General features: G+C 44.2%; 1 protein-coding gene across 1 annotated transcript in view; it reads right to left on the bottom strand.

Moving 5' to 3' along the window:
- Positions 1-23,051, bottom strand: part of LOC120863678 (tetratricopeptide repeat protein 39B-like) — a 150,146-nt gene extending 127,095 nt beyond the window's left edge. Inside the window, 2 exon segments of the mRNA XM_040240133.1 lie at positions 22,808-23,002; positions 23,004-23,051. Coding sequence (XP_040096067.1) covers positions 22,808-23,002; positions 23,004-23,051 — 243 coding nt within the window.
- Positions 23,052-27,625: the final 4,574 nt, after the last annotated feature.

Below are 27,625 nucleotides of genomic sequence, written 5' to 3'. Positions count from 1 at the left end.
GCAAGGGCCCATCTATTATAGTACATACTGTATTGAAACAACCCAAATGCTCTTCACAGGGAAGTAGTTAAAGTATGGTACAATTATATTACCTAACTCTCTTCCTTCAGAGAAGGCAATGGCAACCCACTCCAGTACTCTTGCCTGGAAAAATCCCATGGGCGGAGGAGCCTGGTCGGCTGCAGTCCATGGGGTCATTAAGAGTCGGACACAACTGAGCGACTTCACTTTCACTTTCATGCATTGGAAAAGGAAATGGCAGCCCACTCCAGTGTTCTTGCCTGGAAAAATCCCAGGGATGGGAGAGCCTGGTGGGCTGCCGTCTATGGGGTCGCACAGAGTTGGACACAACTGAAGCGACTTAGCAGCAGCAGCAACTCTCTTCCTTCATTGGGTAAAAAGTAAAGCAAACAGAGGAAGAAGTATCTCCCAGATACATTAAATGCAAAGTGTATTCCTGGGAAAGTCAAACTTCAATGCTAATTTTTCCTAAGGATGGGCAGGGAAGGAATGATAAAGTGAAAAATTATATTGTGGTGTCAGAATGATTTAAATCTTTTACAACAGGACTGCTTTGATGAACTACTTTAGTAATGTGAAAAAAAAAACAAGGAACAACTTGAACAACATTTTTAAAAAGTTAAAAGCATTTTGCAATAAGCAGATCCAACATACCTAGAGAAAAATTCAAGCACATTAAGGTAGGATGACATGTCAACTAAATTTGTTTTATAACCAGATCCTTTTGTGCCCAGTATAAGTGAAAAGCACTTTCTAGAAATGTCTAGACAACTTTTAAAATAAACTTTTTATTTAGAAATAATTTCAGACTTTCAACATAGTACAAAGAAAGCCTGTATGCCATTTATCCAGATTCATCTAATGCTAAAATTTTGTCTCATTTGCCTTACACTCTGTTTTTCCCTCTCCCTTCCCACCTTCTTTTCCCTTCTCTATCTCAATAGATTAAAATTTTTTTCTAAACCATTTGAAAGTTAATTATGTATATTGTGACCCTTTACCTCTAAATATTCCAGTGCATATTTTTTTTAATACAGATATTCTCTTACCTAAGCACAGTACAGTGATCCACATCAGAAAATTTAACTACTTTAAACTTCTGTCCATTTTCCAGTTTTGTCAATTAACCCAACAGAGCTGCCTTGCAGCTTTTTTCCTGCAGTATAGGTGCTCATCTCAGGTCCACTATTGCATGTTCCATCTCCTTTGCCTCCTTTAATCTGGGACATTTTCATAGCCTTTCTCTGCCTTTCAAGACACCGACATTTTTTGAGTACAGCCCTCTTTTTTCGTTTTTAATAGAACCTTCCTTATTTAAAGTTTCTCTGACATTTCCTATGATCAGATTCAGGTTAGACTAGTGCAGAAGAGACCCTGTGTCCTCATCGGGTCACTTCTAGCTGGAGGTGCAGATCCTGTCTGCCCCCACTGGTGATATTAACTTTGATCACCTGGTTAAAGTAGTATGTGATCTCTCTACTGCATAGTTACCTGTTCTGCTTATAAGTCATAAGGACTCCGTGGTGAGACCAGGGTAAGACCAGATCAAGAACATACTCCTCCCCTAAACTTGTCTCTGGCACCTACAATGATGGCTGCCTAACTCATCTTTACCAGGCTAGCTGATCACTGTTTTACCACCTCCAGCACTCCCTCCACTTTTACCAATTGGCCTTTAGCATTCTGCTAAAAGTAAATCCCTCCCATCTCCTCCACTTGTCTAGTTGGTCACCATCCATATGGACTCCAGGACACCTATCTTCAATGGTCTGTAATACATTACTGTACTTATTTTGATGCTCAGCTTGCCCCAGAATTGGTCGTGGCAACTTGCACATTTCTCACTCTTTATTCCCTTAGAGCAAATTCTAATACTCAGAACTTGCTTATTATGAGAATTCTGTTTTGCCAAGGAATCTTACAAAGTGAGGCATATCTAAACACTAACAATAAAACTCAGTGATTGTTCTGAGCCCCCTAATGAAAACTGAGGCATGTAGCCACTGACCTATACACTTGACACCCTGATATTCATTACAAAATGGACTTGGTTAAAAAGAGAATATTAAGGGTCTAGTTGAGTTGCTGCCATCTGAAGCTGAGTTTCCTTACTAATTCTTAGCTAAACACTTAAAAGAACCTAAAGGACCGTCAGCATTTGTATCAGAATAATGGTGTTGGTGCAGATCTCTAAAACTTAGTCTCTTTAATCATTTCCTTTTAATTAAGAGGAAGAGCTTCATGTTGATGTACAGCAGAAACCAACACAATACTATAAAGCAATTATCCTCCAATTAAAAATAAATAAGTAATTATTTTTTAAAAAGAGCAAAAGCTACCTATAGTGAAAACTGGCAAGAGTGTGCAGCCAACTTGAAAATAACTCCCTGGTAGATCAGACGGTAATGAATCTGCCTGCAATCCTGGAGTCCCGGGTTCAATCCCTGGGTTGGGAAGATCCCCTGGAGAAGGGAAAGACTACCCACTGCAGTACTCTGGCCTGGAGAATTCCACGGACAGAGGAGCCTGGCGGGCTATGGTCCATGGGGTTGCAAAGAGTAGGACACAACTGAGCGATTTTCACTTTTCAAAGTTAAGAAGCTGAGAAACATTTGGAAACAACAGAACAATTCACAGCAGTCAATGGAGTTTTAATGCATACAAGAGAAATTTGAGGAACTGCAGTACAATTTACAGAGACAAGATTCCTGAGAGTCTGATTTATGACTGTAGAGGAAGTAAGTTGTTTCTGGGTTAGAATTAGGTTACACCCATTGAAATATATCCATACAGGATCCAAAAGGCTGAGGTCATCTTCCTGCCCCTTGCTGATTTTTTTCTGCTGTCAAGCAAGGGTAAGAAACAGAACTTGTTTCAACAGCAGTGCTCAGCTTCCTTTCTCTGCTGTGGAGCATACAATAGAGGCAGCAGAGGTGTCTCCATTCTGGCTTCCTGATCCCTGAACTGCCATGTGTTGGGAACTTAGTTCTAGAATCATCAGCCACAGAATACCAGCACCTCCTCTAATGAGTCAGTTCTGGATGGTGCTGAGAGCCTTCACAGAGGCTCAGCCTAGAACCACGTCTATAGCCCCAGCCCCTGCGTAAATTTTTAAAACATCTGTCTTATATAAACTCGTACACTCTTTCTTACGTAAACTACCTACAGCAGCTTCTGCTTCCTGCACTGAAACCTGATAGAGTGAGAAGGATGACAAAGAAGAAAATAAGCAAACAAGATAATGCAGACGGTGATCACACCTATGAGGAAATACACAGGATGTGTAATAGAGGAAAGAGAAAGACTGCTTGGGATATGAAACCCAAGGAAAGCAGCATTTGGAACTTGATCTTTAAAGTGAGGATGGAAAGTTGAGAAGGAGGTGGTCATGTGAAGAACTGGTGCAGTCTGCCAGGCTGGAGAAATCCCTAACGCAAGAGCACTATGGTAGGAAAAAACTGAGCATGTTCAAGAAATCTAATGGAAGCTCTGGCGGCTAGAGCAGAGGAACAAAGTGGAGACGGGCAGGAGATGAGCTGTAGCAGGAAAGCAAAAGAAGTGTGCATTTGATCCTAAATAGTCTGCAGCACAGGAGTAATGTGATTACCATTTGAAAAGGAGCACTTAGATTGCAGAATGAGAGTGGACTGCAGGAGTAAAACAGTTTGGGTGTCACTTCGAGGGCTCCAAAGAGCTCCGGTACCATAGTTCTTTATGTCTCAGCGCAGAAAAGAATTTAGCGAGAGGCAAGTGATAGACAAGAAGTGATTTACTAGAATAGGACGCCTGTGCTATTTACAAGCAGGTGGGTGAGAGGGTGCTGTGCCCCTAGAATTTACTGGACTACAGCTTTATAATCAAAGGAAAAGTGGGGGGGGGAGAACTTCTCTGTCTTTCTTGAACAGACATCCATCTTCCATCATCAGCTCCTCTTCCAGGTTGAGCAGGGGAGTTTTCTTGTTTCCACATGCTCAAGCTAGGTTCACGAAGTATCATTTTTTATGTCTGCACAGAGTATATTTTAAGATCATTAACTTAATTGAGCTCACTGGGCAGGATGTAGGCCTCATGCCATCACTATTTTATTGTTTGGGGGCAAGTCTTATATTTCTGTTACATGGTTTCACTGCTTAGCAAGCCTGCTTGGTTTTGGAGTTAAAAAACCCTGTTCTCTTGAATAAACAATTTACAGGAGTCTCCCCTATTTTTTCTACCAGTGGGATTAACCATTTAATTAACCCCTAATGGGATTAACTATTTAATCACCTACTTTGTCCCTTTACTCTGTCAGAAGACAGGGAGGAAGTGGGGAGACCAGTAAGGATATTCTCCTAGATATGCAGGGTGAGAAGACGGTGGTGTGGCCTGGGCACACAGTGGTGATGGAAAGGAGCCATGTTTAGGAGGTATTACTAGATTCAACAGGACTAGCTGATGACAGAGATTGGGGGTGGGGGGTGTAAAAGAAGCGTAAATTGAGGAAAACAGAAAGGGAAAATAAGGCACAGGAAGGTTGAGTAATGCTATTTTAAATTGCCCCCCCAAAGTCTTGTGTTTGCTTCTAAAATTATTACGGAAAGGGTGCCTGTCACTAAATTGCCACACTGAAATGGAATGCTTTTCAGTCTTTAACAAAGAGATAGGAGTTCATTTTAGCATGTCACATGTCCCTCAGTTTAACCTAAACTAGTCATGTGTAACCTGCTCCCTGAGGCATGCAGACTTAAAAGTTCTATTATACATCAAAAAGGTTGACTCTTATCTAAGTTAAAATGTAATCTCCTTCACCATAAACTACAAAGGGAAGTAAAAGCAAGCAAGTCTTTAGAAGGGAAAAAAAAGATTCTAAGCTAGTAGCTTTACTTTTAAAATTTCCAGTGTAGTTAGCAATACAGATGGACTTGTGGATGCTCATACTTTATAAAATCATCTCTTATAAAGTCATTTCTACTATTTATGAAGTCAGAGTAGATTTGTTTGATGAGAAAGAAAATCTGAGAAAGAAAATCTCAATGTTTTCTATTTTGAAAAGTTGGGAGAAACCATCCATGCACACATGCTAGTATTACTAACTAAGCAAATGGTTAGAAATGTGAACACTTCAGGTTTCTCACAGCATTAAGTGTGTGAATAAATTATACTCATCCTCATTTTCTGAACATTCCCTATTTAGCCCAACCAGATTAAATGTGTCATTTCACTCTGTCCAGCTCTAGGAATGAAGAAACTAAGGCTCCAAGTGCCTTGCCCTTGGTTACCTGGCTTAAGCCAGCTGTCTGCAAGGACATTTACCATTCTTTGTATTTTTTTTATTTTATTTATTTTTGGCTGCACCAGGTTTTCTTTGCTGCGTGGGCTTTTCTTTAGTTGCAGCAAGCAGGGGCTACTCTCTAGTTACAGTGGGTGGGCTGCTCATTATGGTGGATTCTCTTGCTGCAGAGGCTTCCCTGATAGCGCAGTTGGTAAAGAATCTGCCTGCAATGCAGGAGACCCCAGTTCAACTCCTGGGTTGGGAAGATCCGCTGGAGAAGGGATAGGCTACCCACTCCAGTATTCTTGGGCTTCCTTTGTGGCTCAGCTGGTAAAGAATCCACCCGCAATGCGGGAGACCTGGGTTCAATCCCTGGGTTGGAAAGATGCCCTGGAGAAGGGAAAGGGTACCCACTCCAGTATGCTGGCCTGGAGAATTCCCTGGACTGTATAGTCCATAGGGTCGCAAAGAGTTGGACACAACTGAGGGACTTTCACTTTCACTTTCTCTCATGGCAGAGTGCAGGCTCTAGACTGTGCGCTTCGGTAGTTGTAGCCCCTGGGCTCTATAGCACAGACTCAATAGTTGTGGCATACAGGCTTAGCTCCTCTGCACAGCATGTGGGGTCTTCCCAGACCAAGGATCGCACCCATGTCTCCTGCATTGAGAGGTAGATTCTTTACCACTGAGCTATCAGAGAAGCCCCTGTTTGCATTTTTAAAATGAAAACGAAAACAAAACCTTCCCTTCCAAAACCAGATCTGAAAATTCATACCAGCAAATGAATATGGAATATGAAGGTGTTCAAATATGACTAGCTGAAATATTTTATGCAATCTTTCTAGAATTTTTTTCTGCTCTGTAAAATTCCAGCCATCCTTATGTATGATAAAAAGCAAAATCCACACACAGTTGCTATTCAAATGAATGACTGCAACTAAGCATTTATAGTATGGCAGGCTCTGGATGAGTTGTCAAAGTTGCTAGTAACAAGTCTTCTGAGGTGGCCATTAGAATCCCCCATTGACTGATAAGGAAACTCAAGCTCACAAAGAGATTAAATAACTTGCCCAAGGTCACAGTGCGACAGCACCCAACCTAAATCCACTAACCTGCAAGTCCATCCATGTTCTTTCCTCTCTCACATGCCTTCCTAAAAAATCTGAAACTCAGGGGTATCTGAAAAGAGGCAGATTTCATTTGAGACTTCTACTAAGGTGACAATTCCTTGTAATTAACTGCTAATAGTTTAGAAATGCAAATGCGTGTTTGTCCTTGTAGCAGCAAGCTAAACATGTTGGATAAGTAGCCTCTGCCTTAGCGAATGAACTAGAAAATCAGGGAAAGCCATCATCTGTATATACCACACATCTTCTGCTGTATTGCAAACGAGACAAAATTATTCATTTGGACAAGGGTAATTCACTCAGCCCTGGAGCCTGTCTTCTGATGACGTCAGAGTGTGGGAGACATGTAAGCGCTGACTCGAATGCACTCTGCTCTGCAGTCTTGCTTTCGGATGCCTCACACCAGCAAATGAATATGGACAAATATGCTTTGTCCTTGTCACATACGACAGTTGCTCTTTACTTCTACCTAGGAAATTCTGTTTTATCCTGATGCTTTCTAATTCTTCAATTAATTTAAAGGTGAAAAACATATTGAGGGGAGAACAGACGGGCACAAGGAATGTTTCTGGGATCAGGAAAATATTTTTAAATTGGATTGTGATAGCTGCACAATTCTGTAAATTTATTAAAGATCATTGAACTGTACACTTTAAAAGGACTGAATGAATGGCATGTAAATTACACCTCAATAAAACTCCTTTTTAAAAAAAAAAAAAGAATATTGAGATAATGCTAATAGATTATGGAGGTAAATTCTCCTTTCTTGACAGGCTAAAGATATCATGTTGTTAGAGGGAGTCCCTTTGCTGCTTTCTGTGGGTGGAAAGTTCCATCCGTTCCTTCCAGGACATCAAGGCTCCTACATCCTACACCCTGCTAGCTGTCATAGCATGTACGGCCAAAGAGGAATATTTCTCCTTGGAAGCAGCCAGCAATGCTAAATAGTCACTGAACACCTGGAGGGGACTGGAGGAGGGCATGGCAACCTACTCCAGTATTCTTGCCTGGAGACTCTCATGGACAGAGGAGCCTGGCCGGCTACAGTCCATAAACTCACAAAGACTGAAGCAACTGAGCACGCATGCACCCGGAGGGGAGGGAAAAAGGGAATGTCTGGAAAGGCTGGAGGAGAAATGGTACCTGAAGGAGGTCTTCAGTGATGAACAGGCCGGGTGAGGGAATGAACAGTGGATGAAAATGCTGAGAAGTGAGGAAAGCAGATGGAGCCTGGAAGGGGAGTTATAAGCATTTCAACACGGCTGATGTTCAAGGTCCTATAGGAGGGCAAACTCCTGGGAACCGCTCCAGATCTACTGAAGAAGAATGGCTTGTGGTGGGACCTGGGATCATGCATCTTAAGAAGCCACCTACTCCCCTCACCAGGTTCCCTATGCACCCTAAAGTATGAGAACCACTGAGCCAGGTCTTAATACATCATGCTTAAATAAGATCATGGCATTTGGTCCCATCCCTTCAGGGCAAATAAGTGGGGAAAAAATGGAAACAGTGGCAGATTTTATTTTCTTGGGCTCCAAAATAACTGCAGACAGTGACTGAACCCATTAAATTAAAAGACACTCCTCCTTGGAAGAAAAGCTACAATAAACCTCGACAGCATATTAAAAAGCAGTGACATCACTTTGCTGAGAAAGGTGTATATAGACAAAGTTATGATTTTTTCAGTGGTTGTGTATGGATGTGACAGCTGAACCATAAAGAAGGCTAAGCGTCGAAGAACTGACACTTTCAAACTGTGGTGTTGGAGAAGACTATTGAGAGTCCCCTGGACTGCAAGGAGGTCAAACCACTCCATCCTAAAGGAATTAACCCTAAATTCCTTGGAAAGACTGATGCTGAAGCTGAAACTCCAATACTTAGGTCACCCGATGCGAAGAACTGACTCATCAGAAAAGACACTGATGCTGGGAAAGACTGAAGGCAGGAGTAGAAGGGGATGACAGAGGATGAGATGGTTGGATGGCATCACTGACTCAATGGACATGAGTTTGAGCAAGCTCAAGGAGATAGCGAAGGACAGGGAAGCTTGGTGTGCTACAGTCCAGGGAGTCGCAAAGAGTCGGACATGACTATCTGACTAAACAATAACATCATGCTAAGGTGTTTGCATAATACCTCGAAAGTAAGGAGACGCTGCATACAGATTTTAAGCAGCAAGGTGAAGATGGATTTGAGCTTCAGAAAGAGCATGGCACGTAGCTTTGGAGGCAGAGCAAGAACCCTAGCACACCCTCAAGGACCTAGGAGTACCACATACTGCCACCTCCTTTACCTTTTAGCCTCTTAGACTAAGTGCATGCTAAGTTGCTTCATTCAAGTCTGACTCTTTCTGCCCCTAAGGACTAGCCCACCAGGCTCCTCTGTCCATGAGATTCTCCAGACAAGAATACTAAAGTGGGTTGTTATGATCTCCTCCAGGGACTGAACCCATGACCCAGAGACTGAAACCATGTCTCCTGCGTCTTCAGCACTGCAGATAGATTCTTTACTGCTGAGCCACCTGGGAAGCTCCTTAGACTAAGTAGTCAAACACAGATATACCTCTTACAGGCCATAGTCTCCTATTAATATTTAGGTGCTTTATGTTCTTATGAAAATATCATAAGAATTTTATGATATTCACTAATATGAAGGATGGAGAAGGCAATGGCACCCCACTCTAGTACTCTTGCCTGGAAAATTCCATGGATGGAGGAGCCTGGGTAGGCTGCAGTCCATGGGGTTGCGAAGAGTCGGACACGACTGAGCGACTTCACTTTCACTTTTCACATTCATGCATTGGAGAAGGAAATGGCAACCCACTCCAGTGTTCTTGCCTGGAGAATCCCAGGGATGGGGGAGCCTGGGGGGCTGCTGTCTATGGGGTCGCAGGAAACAAGCAAATTTAACTCATAAAGCTTACAATACTTTATAAACAAATTCACATACAGTCCTAGAAACCACATAGTACAGGGGTCAGCAAACTGTCTCCGCAAAGCATCTGTAAGTATTTACACCATGTAAGCCAAACAGTCCATGTCCTAACTACTAACTCTGACATTGTGTGAAAGCAGCCCCAGGTAACACCTAAACAGACAGGCAGGTCTGTGTTCCAATAAAACTTTATTTATAAGAACAAGCAGGAAGAAGGCTACATTTGTCCTTGCAGCAAAGTTTGCCACCCCCTGACCTAGTGAAAAGGGCACTGAATGCAGAAACACTTGGCTCCTAACCCTGACTCCATGCCTAAGATAGCTGGGTCACCTTGGGTCGGTTGCTGCCTGTCTGTGTCTAGGCTGTGTACTTCTGCAGAAGTTTCTCCCCTATGGACTGCAAAAATGAGGTAAAGTTATATTTAAATACACTAAAGCAGATTCCCCATCAAACCCATAAGTAATAAACAGTGGCAGCAATACTTTAAGGTAAAGCAGAAGGGAAAAGAGAACTAACACACTAAGGGTGCTACTATCAGCCCTGAATATTCATTAGAAGGACTGATGATGAAGCTGAAGCTGCAATACTTGGGCCACCTGAGGCAAAGAGCCAACTCATTAGAAAAGACCCTGATGCTGGGAAAGATTCAGGGCAGGAGGAGAAGGGGTCGACAGAGGACAAGATCATTAGATAGCATCACTGACTCAATGCACATGAGTTTGAGCAAGCTCTGGGAGATGGTGAAGGACAGGGAAGCCTGGTGTGCTACAGTCCACGGGGTCGCAAAGAGTCAGACAGGACTGAGTGACTGAACAAAAATGTGCCAGGTGCTTTGTAAAGCAGATTCTTATTTCAACCTGGGTCAGCCTTATGGGGTAGGTATCATTATTCTTGTTTTATAAATGAAAAGCATTAGACAAATTAAATAATGTGTCCAAGGTCACACAGCAAATGGCACGAGAAGCCTAGATGGGAACCCAAGACAGGAGCAGCTGGTGCAGCTATTCTTGAACAAGGGCCGGACTGACGATTTTGCAAAGAAAATGGCATCTGAGTGCTTCTGGGAGGGGGTCGTGGAATCAGGCCTCACTCCTCTCTCTTCAGGACTCTCCCACTCTGTCATCCACGTTGTCCGCCTCCTCTCAAAAATATCCTACCCCATTTGGCCTGAGAAAAATAAAATGAGACTCTGAGGTTTGTTGCCTTTAGTTCTGAGTGGAAAGACTGTGACTCATGCTTGGAAAAAAGACTAGGAAACTCTGGGCCAAAGCCATCTATAGAAGCGGAGCGAGAGAAAAGGAGGACAGAAGACACCATCAGAGAAACCAGGACTGGTCCTGCTGACCGCACCAGAGCTGTGGGTCCAGGTAGCTGTGCGTCTGAGCACTTAGCTGAGGGTAAAAGTCTGTGTGACAAAACACAGTCTATGGAATTACTAGAACACGCCTGACTTGTCTGCCTCCTCAACCAGTGCATCTCAGTTTACAGTCATCAGCTTAAAACTAAGTACTTTGGAAATGGGGCCAGGAAACAAGATGAAACCAAGAAATGGGATCATCATTGCTTCTTCTATTTAAAAAAAATAAAAGATACACATTTCCCAACTGTGGCAGGATACATGTGTCAAACAAGAAAATTGGAGGGGAAAAAACTCCTTAGCTGAGCGTTCAAGGCCTATCTGAATCTGCAGAAACACACACAGCACTGCCTTCCTGCCTCTCACACACTCTTTGCCTCAACCTCCACCAAGCTCCCCCCATGCTCGAGCATGCTCCCCACTGCTCCCCCTGCCTGAAGGAATCAAGCAGTGACTGGCTGCACGGGTGCCTGCTAAAACTCCACCCCTCAGACTCCAGATCAAATGTCATCTTCTAGACCATAGATGTCAGAGCTGAGAACTTCAGAAACAGATCATCAATGTCAACTGCTCCAGGTTCCACAAGAAGAAACCAAGGCCCAAACTGGTTCAGTCACACAGCTGGGCAATAAAGATGAGGTTTGGAAACCAAGTCAGCTGACTTGGGGGTGGGGGTAGGGAGACGTGTCACCACCATCCTCCAGGTGACTGACTGCCCCAGGAAAGCTCTCTTTTCCTCCTTCTCTCAGAGCACCAGGTGCCAATACACGTTCTCCGAACTCTCCGCTCCATGCCAGGAGACAGTGGATTTTGTGTCCATATTCCTCATTACCTGATCCAGAGAGGTCAAAATCATGTCTTACCCATTATGTTATCCCAGTACCTAGCCAGGCCTGCACAGAGCGGGCCTTCAAGGGACTGTAACACTCATTCAACAAAACAAAATACCAGAAACTCTCCTCCCTCCCCACCTCTGGCCCTGTCTCCCTCCAGGCAAGCTGCCTCCATGCTCTCCAGAGGAGCTAGCTACAGCCCAAATCTCACCACACCTCTGCTCAGTTGAAACCCTTAAACGCACACCACGCACCACACAATATCCGTGATTCCTCATGAAAACCCTACAGGAGCCCTTCCTATCCTTCCAACCTCATTTCCTGCCACCAGGAGAACCACAATCACTTCTTCACTTCCGCAAAATGCAAGCGTTAGTCGCTCAGTCATGTCCAACTCTTTGTGACCCCATGGACTCCCACCAGGCTCCTCTGTCTATGCGATTCTCCCGGCAAGAACACTGGAATGGGTTGCCATTCCCTTCTCCAGGGCATCTTCCTGACCCAGGGAACAAACCCGGGTCTCTCGCATTGCAGGCGGATTCTTTACAGCCTGAGCCGCCAGGGAAGCCCTTACTTCCAGACCTTATGTCTGCTATTCCCTCTCTCCAGGATGCACTTCAGTCTCTTCCCCATGCCTAACCCCTTCTGCCAGATCCAGAATGTCTAAGAAATGGCCTCCTTGGGGATACCACCCCTGATTACCCATTCCCTCCCCTCACTCCAGATGAGATGCCCTCCTCTGTGCTCCCAAAGCACCCCAGCATTCCTCCTCTATAGTTCTCAGCAAAGAGAACTGCATCTATTTGCTCACACACCTGCCCCCACCTCTCACTAGACATTTACTGAGGACAGGAGCACCTGGCATAAACCCAGTACATTGTTAGACTGAATATTCTTCTCCCTCACTAGTTACAATCAGACCCAACAAATATACACAGTGCATTATTTTACTAAAATATTTTACAACATACGTCCACAGATCTCAGAAAAAATTTAAAAAAGAGCTCTTACTACACACGCTCATCTTTCAATAATGAGCCAAAGATGCGTAATGGCATTATGACCTGCTAGGCAGTCAACACGTGAGGAGTCCCTTTGAGAGAGGTGTGGTGACCTAGCCAGTGTGGTCAACCAGCCAGAGTCGCTCTGGGTGTGTGACTGACCCCCACTAGGCACAGGGATAGAAAAAAAGAGTTCTGACACGGTTGGTGATCAAGGGGAGGTCTGACAAAGGGAAGCCCTACCAGGTCCTGGGTACTCATCTCCTGGCAAGTATAGCATACAGTGACTTCAGGAGACCCTCCTGAGCTGGCAGCTAGGGCCACTGAGACTGGGAGCCAGGGAGCTGTCAACAGATGGCCAGATGGAAACCGGGAGCCTCACAGAATTCACGGTACCCATTTCACACTGCGGATAATTACTAACAGCACCCGTGTGCAGGGAGCTAAGATGGGAGAGCAAACAGTGCACCCAAAGAAGGACTGACTCCTGCCAAAGAAGCAGCCTGCACTGCTGGACTCAAGGGGGAGGGAGGAGATGTGGGGCAAAGGGGACAGGAGAGAAAATGAGGGCAAGTTTCACCCTCGTTTCTTATCTGAGAAAGTGGCATTCCCAGGAATAGATGAGCTTTCAAATGACTCAAAATTGAACATGTCAGGAAAACTGCTTGTCTGTTCACTAGAACTGACATCCAGGCTGACAATAAGCTGCTGCTATCTTTTCCCCTCTTACTCACCTGCCCGACCAATTTACAACCTCCCTTCCATAACCTTGCCCAGATCCATTCACTCAGAAACAAATGGCCAAGCTCCCTCAATGAGGACACAGTGAGCCACGCAGGTGAGCTTATGGTGCCTGAGGTCCACACCCTCCACACCCACTTGAAGGCTGAACCCTTCCCCCTCTTCTTCTCGGGTAACAGCACCTCCGCCAGACAGCAGTCATCGGTGACTGGCTCCTCCCTTCCCCGACTACACTGCCTTTCAAATAGGCCAATTCCTCCTCCCTCCAGTCGGGCTTCCTCTCTTCAACCGATAACTTTTGCTCCACCCCAGTCATCACTTCCCACTTGGAACTGTAGCAACAGCCTCTTTGCCCTTCCACCAGCTCCACAGACTGGCTGCAGCAACTTCACCAGATTTAGCTTCCTAAAGTAAGTGTATCACTCTTGCCTAGTTAAGAAACCCTCTGGGTCCTCATTTTTTGCACGTCTCAGCCCTCCAAGGCTCTCCACACTCTGAGCACCCTGCTGACCCCAGGGTGCGCTCTCCTCCCCGCCCACGCCTGGGCCTCATCACACTTGCTCCACCCAGCACATCCTTCTAACCCAGTTCAGAGAGCCAGATTCCTCCAGCTCCATTTTTCTTTCTCAAAATTGCCTCTCCTATTGAGGTCTCTTGTGTTTGCATACACATCTTAAAATTTTGTGTTCTACTTCTGTGAAACATGCCATTGGTGATTTGATAGGAGTCTGCAGGTTGCCTTAAGTAGTACGCTCATTTTAACAATATTGATTCTTCCGATCCAAGAACACAAAATATATTTCTATCTGTTTGTGTCATCTTCCATTTTTTTCATCAGGGTCTTAAAGTTTTCAGAGTATAAGTCTTTGCCTTCTTAGGTTAATTTATTCCTAGATATTTTATTCTTTTTGATGCCATGGTAAATGGGATTGTTTCCTTTATATAGACACATCTGGTCCCATCACTTCATGGGAAATAGATGGGGAAACAGTGGAAACAGTGTCGGACTTTATTTTTGGGGGCTCCAAAATCACTGCAGATGGTGACTGCAGCCATGAAATTAAAAGACACTTACTCCTTGGAAGAAAAGTTATGACCAACCTAGATAGCATATTGAAAAGCAGAGACATTACTTTGCCAACAAACGTCCGTCTAGTCAAGGTTATGGTTTTTCCAGTGGTCATCTATGGATGTGAGAGTTGGACTGTGAAGAAAGCTAAGCACTGAAGAATTGATGCTTTTGAACTGTGGTGTTGGATAAGACTCTTGAGAGTCCCTTGGACTGCAAGGAGATCCAACCAGTCCATTCTAAAGGAGATCAGCTCTGGGATTTCTTTGGAAGGAATGATGCTAAAGCTGAAACTCCAGTACTTTGGCCACCTCATGCGAAGAGTTGACTCACTGGAAAAGACTCTGATGCTGGGAGGGATTGGGGGCAGGAGGAGAAGGGGACGACAGAGGATGAGATGGCTGGATGGCATCACTGACTTGTTGGACGTGAGTCTGAGTGAACTCTGGGAGTTGGTGATAGACAGGGAGGCCTGGTGTGCTGCAATTCATGGGATCGCAAAGAGTCGGATACAACTGAGCGACTGAACTGAACTGAACTGACTATACACAAAATAGATACTCAGCAAGGACCTCCTGTATAGCACAGGAAACTATAATCTTGCAATAACCTAAAATGGAAAAGAATCTAAAATATATAAATACATATATATATACACAAATATACATATATGTGTATACATATAATGGAATAACTTTGCTGTACACCTGAAACTAACACAAATCAACAATACTTCAATAAAAAAAATTTTTTTAAGACCCAGATCAAATACCACCTCTTCTTTAAAGTCTTTGCGTGTGTGCTGTCACTTCAGTCGTGTCCGACTCTTTGTGACTGGACAGACTGTAGCTTGCTAAGCTCCTCTGTCCATGGGATTTCCCAGGCAAGAATACTGGAGTGGGTTGCCATGCCCTCCTCCAGGGGATCTTCCCAACCCAGGGATCAAACCCACGTCTCCTGCAGCTCCTGTGTTGCAGGCGGATTCTTTACTGCTGAGCCACCTTTGCCAGCCCTTTGGCCACCTCATGCGAAGAGTTGACTCATTGGAAAAGACTCTGATGCTGGGAGGGATTGGGGGCAGGAGGAGAAGGGGTCGACCGAGGATGAGATGGCTGAATGGCATCACCGACTCGATGGACGTGAGTCTGAGTGAACTCCAGGAGATGGTGATGGACAGGGAGGCCTGGCGTGCTGCGATTCATGGGGTCGCAAAGAGTCGGACACGACTGAGCAACTGAAATGAACTGAACTGAAACGAGGGCAACCAACCATTCCTGTTGTCCTGGAGTAATTACTGAAAGCACCATGTTGACTTTCCCAGGTCCCTGCTGTGGATGATAAACTATATGGCTCTCCTACCTAAAATCTGCACTGTGCTATGCTTAGTCACTGAGTCACATCCGACTCTTTGTGACCCCCATGGACTGTAGCCCAGCAGGCTCCTCTGTCCATGGGGATTTCCCAGGCAAGGATACTGGAGCTGGTTGCCATGCCCTCCTCCAAAGGATCTTCCCAACCCAGGGATCAAACCCAGATAGAACTCAACCCAGGGATCGAACCCATCACAGGCAGATTCTTTACCATCTGAGCCACCAGGAAGCCCACCTAAAATCTACCCTTACCCAAAGACAGCACTTGTTACTTGTCTCTTTTGCTACAGTGTGCATTCCTCAAGAGCGATCAAGCCATCTCATCTGTGTGTGGACTTCCAGCATCTGAAGACTGCCTGCACCTGGGGAGGTGCTCAACAAAGACAAACGGAATGAAAGAATGAATCTGGTCAGAAGAAAATTGTAGCAGTCAGTTTTACCTAGACAGCATCTAAAATGCCACTGGGGAAATTTTCTAAATCACAATTAAACCAAAAAAATCCTGGGCAAAAAAAGGAAGCCATGGAAGCATCTGTCACATAAACCATTTCTTTCCCTAATCCAGTGTTTCTCAACTTTTTTTCAATATTGTCCTCCCCCCTTGAAAGCCTTTTCAGACGTTCTTCTCCTAACCCATGAAATGTTAATAGCACAGAAATATTTCTGTACTTTATACATAAAAAAGCAAGTATAAGGTTTACTCTTTATATTCTAGAATAGGTTCAGAATGACAACAAAAATGTTAAGTTACATTTTAAATTTTAAGGCTATTAACATTAAACTTTATAACTGTATTTACTGAGCAACTTTCAATGCAATTTTAATGTAAAATATGATATATCAGATTGCATATAAAAATTACCAATTTCTACATAATAATAGCAATGTAACCAAATTTTTCAAAGACTTTAAAAACTGCTCCTTTTCCAGCAAAGGTAAAACAATTGAAAAAAAAATTCCTAAAAGTTGTTTTTAATAAACTTAAATTTTGTTTTACATGAGAAAATCATTTTTAACTTATCCAGCTGCTAAATATTTATTCAGATATCATCAATATTTTTTCTTTTTGATACTTGACATAGTTATTGGTAAGCTCAATAACCTAATAAATAAGAAAATATAAACTACTTTTATTTAATTTTCAAATCCCAAGTCACACACAGAACAGTAAGGACCAAACATAAGCACTTAACATCCACAAGACAGCCAAAAGCAGCCCATACATATAAGGAGGTCACCAAGAGAGAGAGACTTCAGGATTAAGCTATTGATGGTCAGAAAGGTCTCCAGTGATGGGCATATATTTGCCATACGTTTGTAATAATGACCTTGCATAGATTCTGCATATTTTCAATGAACTTGATGTCAAAGTTGCTTGTGTGGTACACAAGAAAAACCAACGAGAGAAATTTAAATGTTAAAAAGTAGTATTTGGGCCACCAAGGTTTGAAGGAATGTCTGGAACCACTGGAATGTCTAAGAAGTTCCTGTCTTCCTCCAGATCCAATTTTTGCTGCCTCTGAGGTTGCAAGCCCTAACCTCTTATGGTTCCCACATTTATCCTCCTAGCACCTAAAGATAAAAAAACAAAAACACCAGTTTACCTAAGAAAGCACCCATTCCACAGCTATCATAAGAGCCCCACTACTACCATCATCTCCTTGGGTAGGTACTTCAAAGGAAAAGAGATTCCCATGTTCTCAGCATTTTCCCAAAAAAAGGAGCCTCCCTGCCTCTGAACGTAGACTTTCAGAGCTTGAAAGAACACTCACAGCTCATGGCACCCCTTCATCTTCAGATGAGGAAACTTAAAAGAGCAATAAGAGGTTGAGAGACTAGGTTAGTCAAGGTCACTCTATCATTATAGATAGAGACCTCGTCAGTCTAGGTCCCTGCTGTATCTTCAAGCTAGCACCAGCTTGGCACATAACATAATCAGATGTTTGTACATTTAATGAATGAATGGCTATTGGGTAAATGAGTGACAGAGTTGAGAGCCCAGTTCACCTAATTCCTAAACTACTACTTTTCCAACTAAACCACCTGGTCCCCTTTTACTTCCATCTGAATATCAAATAGTGACCTCAGTCAGTCAGTCAGCCAGTTCAGTCACTCAGTCATGTCCGACTCTTGGCGACCCCATGAATCGCAGCACGCCAGGCCTCCCTGTCCATCACCAACTCCCAGAGTTCACTCAAACTCACATCCATTGAGTCGGTGATGCCATCCAGCCATCTCATCCTCTGTTGTCCCCTTCTCCTCCTGCCCCCAATCCCTCCCAGCATCAGAGTCTTTTCCAATGAGTCAACTCTTCGCATGAGGTGGCCAAAGTACTGGAGTTTCAGCTTTAGCATCATTCCTTCCAAAGAACACCCAGGGCTGATCTCTTTTAGAATGGACTGGTTGGATCTTCTTGCAGTCCAAGGGACTCTCAAGAGTCTTCTCCAACACCACAGTTCAAAAGCATCAATTCTTTGGCGCTCAGCTTTCTTCACAGTCCAACTCTCACATCCATACATGACTCTGGAAAAACAATAGCCTTGACTAGACGGATCTTTGTTGGCAAAGTAATGTCTCTGCTTTTCAATATGCCATCTAGGTTGGTCATAACTTTTCTTCCAAGGAGTAAGTGTCTTTTAATTTCATGGCTGTAGTCACCATCTGCCGTGATTTTGGAGCCCAAAAAATAAAGTCTGACACTATTTCCACTGTTTCCCCATGTATTTCCCATGAAGTGATGGGACCAGATGCCATGATCTTACTTTTCTGAGTGCTGAGCTTTAAGCCAACTTTTTCACTCTTCTCTTTCACTCTCATCAAGAGGCTTTTTAGTTCCTCTTCACTTTCTGCCATAAGGGTGGTATCATCTGCATATGTGAGGTTATTGATATTTCTCCTGGCAATCTTGATTCCAGCTTGTGCTTCTTCCAGCCCAGCGTTTCTTACGATGTACGTTGCATCTAAGTTAAATAACAGGGTGACAATATACAGCCTTGATGTACTCCTTTTCCTATTTGGAACCAGTCTGTTGTTCCATGTCCAGTTCTAACTGTTGCTTCCTGACCTGCATACAGATTTCTCAAGAGGCAGGTCAGGTGGTCTGGTATTCCCATCTCTTTCAGAATTTTACACAGTTTATTGTGATCCACACAGTCAAAGGCTTTGGCATAGTCAATAAAGCAGAAATAGATGTTTTTCTGGAACTCTCTTGTTCTTTCCATGATCCAGCAGATGTTGGTAATTTGATCTCTGGTTTCTCTGCCTTTTCTAAAACCAGCTTGAACATCTGGAAGTTCACGGTTCATGTATTGCTGAAGCCTGGCTTGGAGAATTTTGAGCATTATTTACTAGCATGTGAGATGAGTGCAATTGTGTGGTAGTTTGAGCATCCTTTGCCATTGCCTTTCTTAGGAACTAGAATGAAAACTGACCTTTTCCAGTCCTGTGGCCACTGCTGAGTTTTCCCAATTTGCTGGCATATTGAGTGCAACGCTTTCACAGCATCATCTTTCAGGATTAGAAATAGCTCAACTGGAATTCCATCACCTCCACTAGCTTTGTTCGTAGTAATGCTATCTAAGGCCCACTTGACTTCACATTCCAGGATGTCTGGCTCTAGATTAGTGATCACACCATCGTGATTATCTGGGTCGTGAAGATCTTTTTTGTACAGTTCTTCTATGTATTCTTGCCATCTATTCTTAATATCTTCTGCTTCTGTTAGGTCCATACCATTTCTGTCCTTTATCGAGCCCATCTTTGCATGAAATGTTCCCTCGGTAGCTCTAATTTTCTTTAAGAGATCTCTAGTCTTTCCCATTCTGTTCTTTTCCTCTATTTCTTTGCACTGATTGCTGAGGAAGGCTTTCTTATCTCTTCTTGCTATTCTTTGGAACTCTGCACTCAGATGCTTGTATCTTTCCTTTTCTCCATTGCTTTTCACTTCTTTTCTTTTCACAGCTATTTGTAAGGCCTCCCCAGACAGCCATTTTGCTTTTTTGCATTTCTTTTCCATGGTGATGGTCTTGATCCCTGTCTCCTGTACAATGTCACAAACCTCAGTCCATAGTTCATCTGGCACTCTATCTATCAGATCTAGGCCCTTAAATCTATTTCTCACTTCCACTGTATAATCATAAGGGATTTGATTTAGGTCATACCTGAATGGTCTAATGGTTTTCCCTACTTTCTTCAATTTAAGTCTGAATTTGGCAATAAAGACCATCAAATCTAAATTAAGTGCTTGAGCTTTCCAGCTCCTTTAGTTTCACACAGCCAGTAAGTTTAAGAGCAGGGTCTTGTGCACTTGTGGTAGAGCACTTCAGCCCATTGAAAGTGAGGGACTTTCCACAAATAAGCTAAGGGTACCAGGTCTACAAGGCAATTTTTTGCTTGCTTACCCTGCCTTGAGCCCTTTTCTGGAGTTCTTGTTCACATGCCACATCTCCCTACTCAAACTAAGAACCGTAGAAAGTCAAAACTGCCTTCCCTTTCTAAGGCAACTGCCAAGTTTAAGTACAAAGCAAATGTTCAATAAATGTTTGCAACATTTATTCTGGTGGAAGTGGGGCATCATGAGGAACAAAAGTAGATTTGTCATGAACAAAAGAATTCGGTTTGTACTTTGCTCATTTCCTCGAACCAGTATAGTACCTAACATGTAACAGAAGCCTAATAGTTGTGGGATTTTAAAAAATGAATAAAAGATATGGACAAAAGTGAGTAATTATTAAGCTTTGTCTTCAATTCTGTAGTCATTACTCACCCCACAAAAACATATTACCAAGTATCTTGTGTGCTAGGCTCTCTGCTTCTCTGAAACCTAATTTCCCCCACAGAGTTAGAGCCATCTTCCCTAGCCAATGCCTGGCATTCGGTTCACCATGCAGGCAGATGGCACAGCTAGCGTAGCCCTATGTCTCAATACTTATCGTCCAAGAATTCTCTCCCAACAGTGCCCTGACCTAAACAATTACATCTAAGTGTTGTAAAACAAATAATCACAATTAAGGGTTGCAAATCTTTTTCATCAAGCCCAGGAATTTAAATTTTTCACTCCACATTTACTAGCTACTCCCAATCTTATTTCCTCAGGCATAAAGCTGATTAAAATTGTTATACATAGAAAAGTGGCTGGAAACTAGGCTAGCACATCAGATTGAGACCACACTGTAAAGAGCCTTGCATGCCAAGAACGTACATGTGTGTTAAGTTGCTTCGGTCGTGTCCAAATCTTTGCAACCCTATGGACTGTAGCCTGCCAGGCTCCTCTGTCTGTGGGATTTTCCAGGCAAGAATACTGGAGTGGGTTACCATGCCCTCCTCCAGGGGATTTTCCTAACCCAGGGATAGAAACCAGGTCTCCTGCACTGGCAGGTAGATTCTTTACCACTGAGCCACTGGGGGAAGCCCCATGCCAAGAACATGGGATAGTTAATTTAATATACAGCTGTACCGTGTTAAGTCCCTTCAGTCCTATCCAACTCTTTGTGACCCCATGGACTGTAGCCCACCTGGCTCCTCTGTTCATGGGATTCTCCAGGCAACAGTACTGGAGTGGGTTGCCATGCCCTCCTCCAGGGGAATCTTCTCAACCCAGGTATTGAAACTGTCTCCTGTGTCTCTTGCATTGGCAGGCAGGTTCTTTACCACTAGGGCCATACAGCAGAGAGTCATAAAAACCTTTAAGGGAAACAGTGAATGTATAGTCAGAGCACCAGGAAAGTGTTACGACCTTGATTACAGAAAAGATCTAAGACAGGAGGAATGAAAAAAAGCTGGCTCTAGGTCATACAAAAAGACAGTCTAAAGCTACAAATAAAGAAAGGCCGTCACAGATGAAAATGGCAACGCATAAGTCATTTCATCCTTTGCTTTTATGTGTAATTTTAAAGTTTCAACAATAGATGCAGCCATGCAAACTCTAGTTCATTGATCGGTCGTTTGCAGTCCTCCTTGGAAGGCACAGGCTGCAAGAAAGCTTCTGGACAGTCCGGCGTGCCCTCTTGTCGGCCAGTCGTGTAAAAGAGGTGGAGTTTGGGTTTTGTTTTGTTAAGGGCTACATTTAAAACACAGTATTAGTTGCCAGGAGTTTCTCGACATTGAAAAGATGCGCAGGAATCTTAGCCCGCCAACTCCAAGATCTTCCACTATTGCATCATTTGAAATGAAGCCTCCTCAGGCAGCGACTTGTAAAATTCAAGTCAGGTAAAATGGCAGCAGCAGCAGCAGCTGCCGGCCGGCGGCTTCAACTTCAAGAGCGAGCAAGAGAGCGTGTCTCTGCGGAGCTGCCAACTGCGCACAGCAAGTCAATAAATCAACAGGTCCTGCGCGCGCGCCCGAGGGTGCTCAGACCCCGGCGCGCCAGCCACAAGAGGAAGTGGCTAATCATTTAAAGACAGTATAGAGACTGCAGTTGAAGGTCGGAGTAGGTTCTCCCCGCGCCTTCCCTCCGTCTACCACCCACTCTGGGAATCTGATGGTGTAACCACCAATTTCTGGGCAGCTGCTCCAGGCCCCTAGCCCTCCAACCCAAGGACAGCTCTGCCTTGCCCGCTGGTGCAGACACTCCGAGGGCTCCTTCTTCCTCCTGCTGGCCCCCTCCTCTCACCGACTGCAAGCCCTTCGATTCTGCCACCGAAAACTTCCATAGAAGGTGAGATTCCCAGATCAGGAGACGGTTCCACAAACTCCAAAGCGCCAGTGTCGGAACTTCAGGGTCAGACCCCATAAAGCCTAGGCGTCCCTAATAAGGCTCAGAACTGCGGGTCCTACGCTCCGCGCGCTCGCACCCATCCACCAGCCGCCCGGACGCGGTTCCCTCGCTTCCTACGACCCTAGGCGTGATGCTTGGAACTTCAGCAGCGCCTCCAATCCGAGCGCCATAGAGACCCTCCTCGCTCCAGCAGGGACGGACTTTCCAAGGTCGGGTGTCCCCACTCGCAGCCCCCGTCTCCCCCTCCGGTCTGGGGACTGTAGGTTCCAGACAGGCAACCAAGGGGGCGGGGCCTTGGCCGTCCCTGCCGAGCTCGCTCAACCCTGCGGAGCTCGCTCATCCCTCCCAGACTCCAGGGGTAGTGCCCCCACTCCCCACCGGCCAGTACCTCGTCCACTTCCAACTCTGCTCCGTTGCCGACGAGCGCCATGTTCCTCCTCCGGCTGCCGCCGCCCGAAAACCAAACAGGGAGCTCAGAACCAACTCAGTTTCTCAGCCCGGGGCTCAGCCCAGCGCCAGCACGGGAGGAAGAGGGCGGCCCAGCGCTCCCGCCGGGTCCCGGGCGGGGCCAGCGCGCTGCAGAGCAAGTGCTTTCCCCGCCCCCGGCGCCTGCACATCCGCCGAGCATCCATTTCTCAAGCCGGCGCCTGGTGGCCCCCTCGACATAAGCTCCGCCCCTTGCAGGCCTCGCCCCACCCTCTACGAGGCTCTGACTAGAGAAGCCAATCAGATTCTTGCAACGCATCTCCACCTCCAGGCAGCATCCACTTCGGATCCACTTGGGCGGGGTCATTCCGTGGGCGGAGTCACTTTGTGGGCGGAGTCATTCGCGAACCTCGCAGGTCTCTCCCACCCAGTGGAAGGTATTGAATACCTCGGAGAATTCTACCGCTCTGTGCGGAGGCTATTGCTCGCCAGCGGCCAAGAGAGCAGCGGCTTAGCGTGGCTAAAATGAAAGCCACGCTATCCCCCGAGGCCCATTTGAAGCGTCCACCTGGTTCCTAAGCCAATGCCAAGTCCCTTCCCTCGCCAAGTGGGCACTGCGTCTCGCAAACGGTGAGGCAACCTCGCGTCAAGGTCACCAGTCACCCAGAGGTTTTTGTCATTCCACCTACCCAGACACTGAGGGACATCATCTTCGCATACAGGGATGATGTGTTTGCTTCTGTGTATGTCTGATAAATAAAGATCATGGGACAGATATTTATGCAACTTAAAGTTCTCTTCTTCCAATATTCTGTCACAAATGACCCCTTTTGTAATCCCAAACATATGAGCATAAGTCGTGTTTGAACTATATACCCATGAGGGTAGGGATGCTGTGTCTTCTTCAAAGTTGTATTCCCAGTACCTAGAACAGTGCCTTGCAGTGGGTGCTCAAAAAATATTTACTGGCTTCCTTTAGAAATTGATTCTTGTGTCTAACACAACTGGAAAATTATAAGCTGTATTTGGGGGGTATTGAGGGGGGTCATTAGGCAGCTTTGTTTTACATACAATAAAATTCACCAATTTTAAGCTTCTAATTCCATAAATGTTTACAAAACACCATTCCAGTCATAATTTAGAACACACCCATAAAGTTCCCTGTGCCTATTCGCTGTGAATTTCTTTCGCCCACTCTCTGGCCTGCGGCAACCACTGATCTGCTTTCTATCACTTCATTTTGCCTTTTCTAGAATTTCATATCTATAAGTCAATCATAGGGCACATGGTCTTTTGGGTCTGGTTCATGAAAGGCATTTAATGGTCATCCAGTGACAACTATAAAGATTGCTAACATTTATTGAGTACTTCCTACCTGCCAGGACTATTCTGAGCCCCTTGTTTAACTTACCTCATCTATCCTTTGCCCCATGAAGTAGATGCTGTTAACTTACAGATGAGTAAAATGAGGCTCACAGGGTTCAAGTAATTTGTTTGCAGTCAGACATCTATTAAGGAAATAAGGATGCCAGAATCTGAACTTCAGCAATCTGACTTAAGGGTGTGGTGGTAACCATTGTTCCACACTGCCTCCAACCACCACCTTCCCCTTCTTTCTCCCTATTTCAGTAGAACAGCTGCCTGCACATGTCTGTTACATGTACTTTCAGTGAGTCACCTTTGCATCCTTGAAACTTGCTCTACAGTTTTAATGAGTCACTACGCACCTTTATACTAGAAAAATGAAATGGTTCTACCTCACAAACAGATTAGATTATGGTGATGACTGCACAACTCTATGATTCATTACAAATCCTTGAATTGTATAATGTAATGGGTGGATTTTATGCCCCTATATATTATATTTCAGTATCACCACTTTTAAAAACAGGCTAATACATTCTTGCAGCACTCTTAGAATCAGGTATGTAAGGTTAGAAGGGACCCCTGAAAGTTTCCATTCCTCCCCCAACCTCCTGTTTATACTTAGCTTTCTGAGGCTGGATTTCCTGTCTGGGTCCAGATCCTACTCCTTATTACTCATGCATGATTCCATTTTTTAAAGTTTATTGGCTCCCAAATTAATATCACATTTTTTAACATTAAGCCATCTTCTGGTGGCTTCTTCCTCTCCTAAATGCTTTGTTATTTTCTTTCAATTTCAACTTCTCAGATTTTAAAGAGATACAAAAGAACTTGGCTTTAATGAGTGGCATGATGATGTCAAAGTGAGAATCAAGTTTAATTTTTCAGAAATCATTCTTATAAATAAAATTTGGTAGTTTTTTTTTAAATCTGAAACCCTGTGTATTTTAAATTCATGTCACTAGATGAGTAGCATTCCTGTTTCTGAGGAAGCCAATTATGAACACAGAATGAATAAGTGTGACCTAGCCCCTGGAATATCTAATCAAATTTGCTGTGCTCATGGCACGTGCCAACTTCCCCTTCTTGCACATGTGCGATCCTACAAGATTATGAATCACAAATATAAAAGAGCTTTTTGCAAAGAGTAGTTAAAATGAATTCATTTCTGTAACAGAATTCCCCTTTCCAGTTTGCTGATCATGATGTACTCTATCAGTCAAGTGAGATTAGTCAAATATTCCATTACCCAAAAGAAGCTAGAATAGAGGTTCTGCAGAAGCAGTGCCTGATTTTTTTTTTTTTGAAGATACATCTACTGGGAGCTGTTTGAGTTTCATATTAAACCTAATCATGCAGACAATCTAATCTTTATTATTCCTAAACCTGTTACCTTTAGCACTTGTAAGGTTTTCTTTAGTTGATGCATACGTGCTAAGTCACTTCAGTCATGTCTGACTCTTTGCAACCCTATAGACTGTAGCCTTCCTGGCTCCTCTGTCCATGGGATTCTCCAGGCAAGAATACTGGAGAGGGTTGCCATGCCCTCTTCCAGGGAATCTTCCTGACCCAGGGATCAAACCTGAATCTCTTGTGTGTCCTGCATTGGCAGGCGAGTTCTTTACCACTAGCACCACCTGGAAAGCCCTTTTTAGTACCTTCATCATTTGTGTAGGAGAGAAAATGATTTTGCATTTCAGTTCAGTTGAGTTCAGTCGTTCAGTCGTGTCCGACACTTTGCAACCCCGTGAATCGCAACACGCCAGGCCTCCCTGTCCATCACCATCTCCTGGAGTTCACTCAGACTCATGTCCATCGAGTCCGTGATGCCATCCAGCCATCTCATCCTGGGTCGTCCCCTTCTCCTCCTGCCCCCAATCCCTCCCAGCATCAGAGTCTTTTCCAATGAGTCAACTCTTCACAAGAGGTGGCCAAAGTACTGGAGTTTCAGCTTTAGAATCATTCCTTCCAAAGAAATCCCAGAGTTGATCTCCTTCAGAATGGACTGGTTGAATCTCCTTGCAGTCCAAGGGACTCTCAAGAGTCTTCTCCAACACCACAGTTCAAAAGCATCAATTCTTTGGCGCTCAGCCTTCTTCACAGTCTAACTCTCACATCCATACATGACCACAGGAAAAACCATAGCCTTGACTAGACGGACCTTAGTCGGCAAAGTAATGTCTCTGCTTTTGAATATAGTATCTAGGTTGGTCATAACTTTTCTTCCAAGGAGTAAGCGTCTTTAATTTCATGGCTGCAGTCACCATCTGCAGTGATTTTGGAGCCCCAAAAAATAAAGTCTGACACTGTTTCCACTGTTTCCCCATCTATTTCCCATGAAGTGATGGGACCAGATGCCATGATCTTTGTTTTCTAACTGTTGAGCTTTAAGCCAACTTTTTCACTCTCCTCTTTCACTTTCCTCAAGAGGCTTTTTAGTTCCTCTTCACTTTCTGCCATAAGGGTGGTGTCATCTGCATATCTGAGGTTATTGATATTTCTCCCGGCAATCTTGATTCCAGCTTGTGTTTCTTCCAATCCAGCGTTTCTCATGATATACTCTGCATATAAGTTAAATAAGCAGGGTGACAATATACTGCCTTGACGCACCCCTTTTCCTATTTGGAACCAGTCTGTTGTTCCATGTCCAGTTCTAACTGTTGCTTCCTGACCTGCATACAGATTTCTCAAGAGGCAGGTCAGATGGTCTGGTATTCCCATCTCTTTCAGAATTTTCCACAGTGTATTGTGATCCACACAGTCAAGGGCTTTGGCATAGTCAATAAAGCAGAAATAGATGGTTTTCTGGAACTGTCTTGCTTTTTCCATGATCCAGCAGATGTTGGCAATTTGATCTCTGGTTCCTCTGCCTTTTCTAAAACCAGCTTGAACATCAGGGAGTTCACGATTCACATATTGCTGAAGCCTGGCTTGGAGAATTTTGAGCATTACTTTACTAGCATTTAGAAATGAAAAATTTTAGATGCTTGTATCGTATCATTGTAAGTCATGCATTTGTCAATGGTTTTGTCACACATTCATATCTTATCTTAGCTCAACAAGGAGAACCTCCCCTTCTAAATCATCCCTCCTTCTCTGTCACCCACAAGGTGTCTTCCTGCTGCCTTAGTACTTACCACTATCTGAAAATATCTTGTTCATTTTTCTGTTTACTTGCTTATGGTCTATCTCCGTCAACAACAACATCCACACATTAGCTGTGATGTAAGCTCCATGAGGGAAGGAACCCTGTGTTTTGTGTCTACAACAAAACCCTAGTGCCTAACACTTAATGAATATTCCATAAATGGTTATTGAGTGAATGAATGAAAGTATATAAAGTTCATAGTACACAGAGTATTTTGTTTAGACCTTGTAATGTCAATGTTTCAGCACAGTGATTTTTGAAAAACAG

The sequence above is a fragment of the Oryx dammah genome, unplaced genomic scaffold, assembly GCF_014754425.2.
Source record: "Oryx dammah isolate SB20612 unplaced genomic scaffold, SCBI_Odam_1.1 HiC_scaffold_1, whole genome shotgun sequence".
In the NCBI taxonomy this organism is placed as follows: Eukaryota; Metazoa; Chordata; class Mammalia; order Artiodactyla; family Bovidae; genus Oryx; species Oryx dammah.
This window is presented reverse-complemented; position numbering and strand designations above follow the sequence as displayed.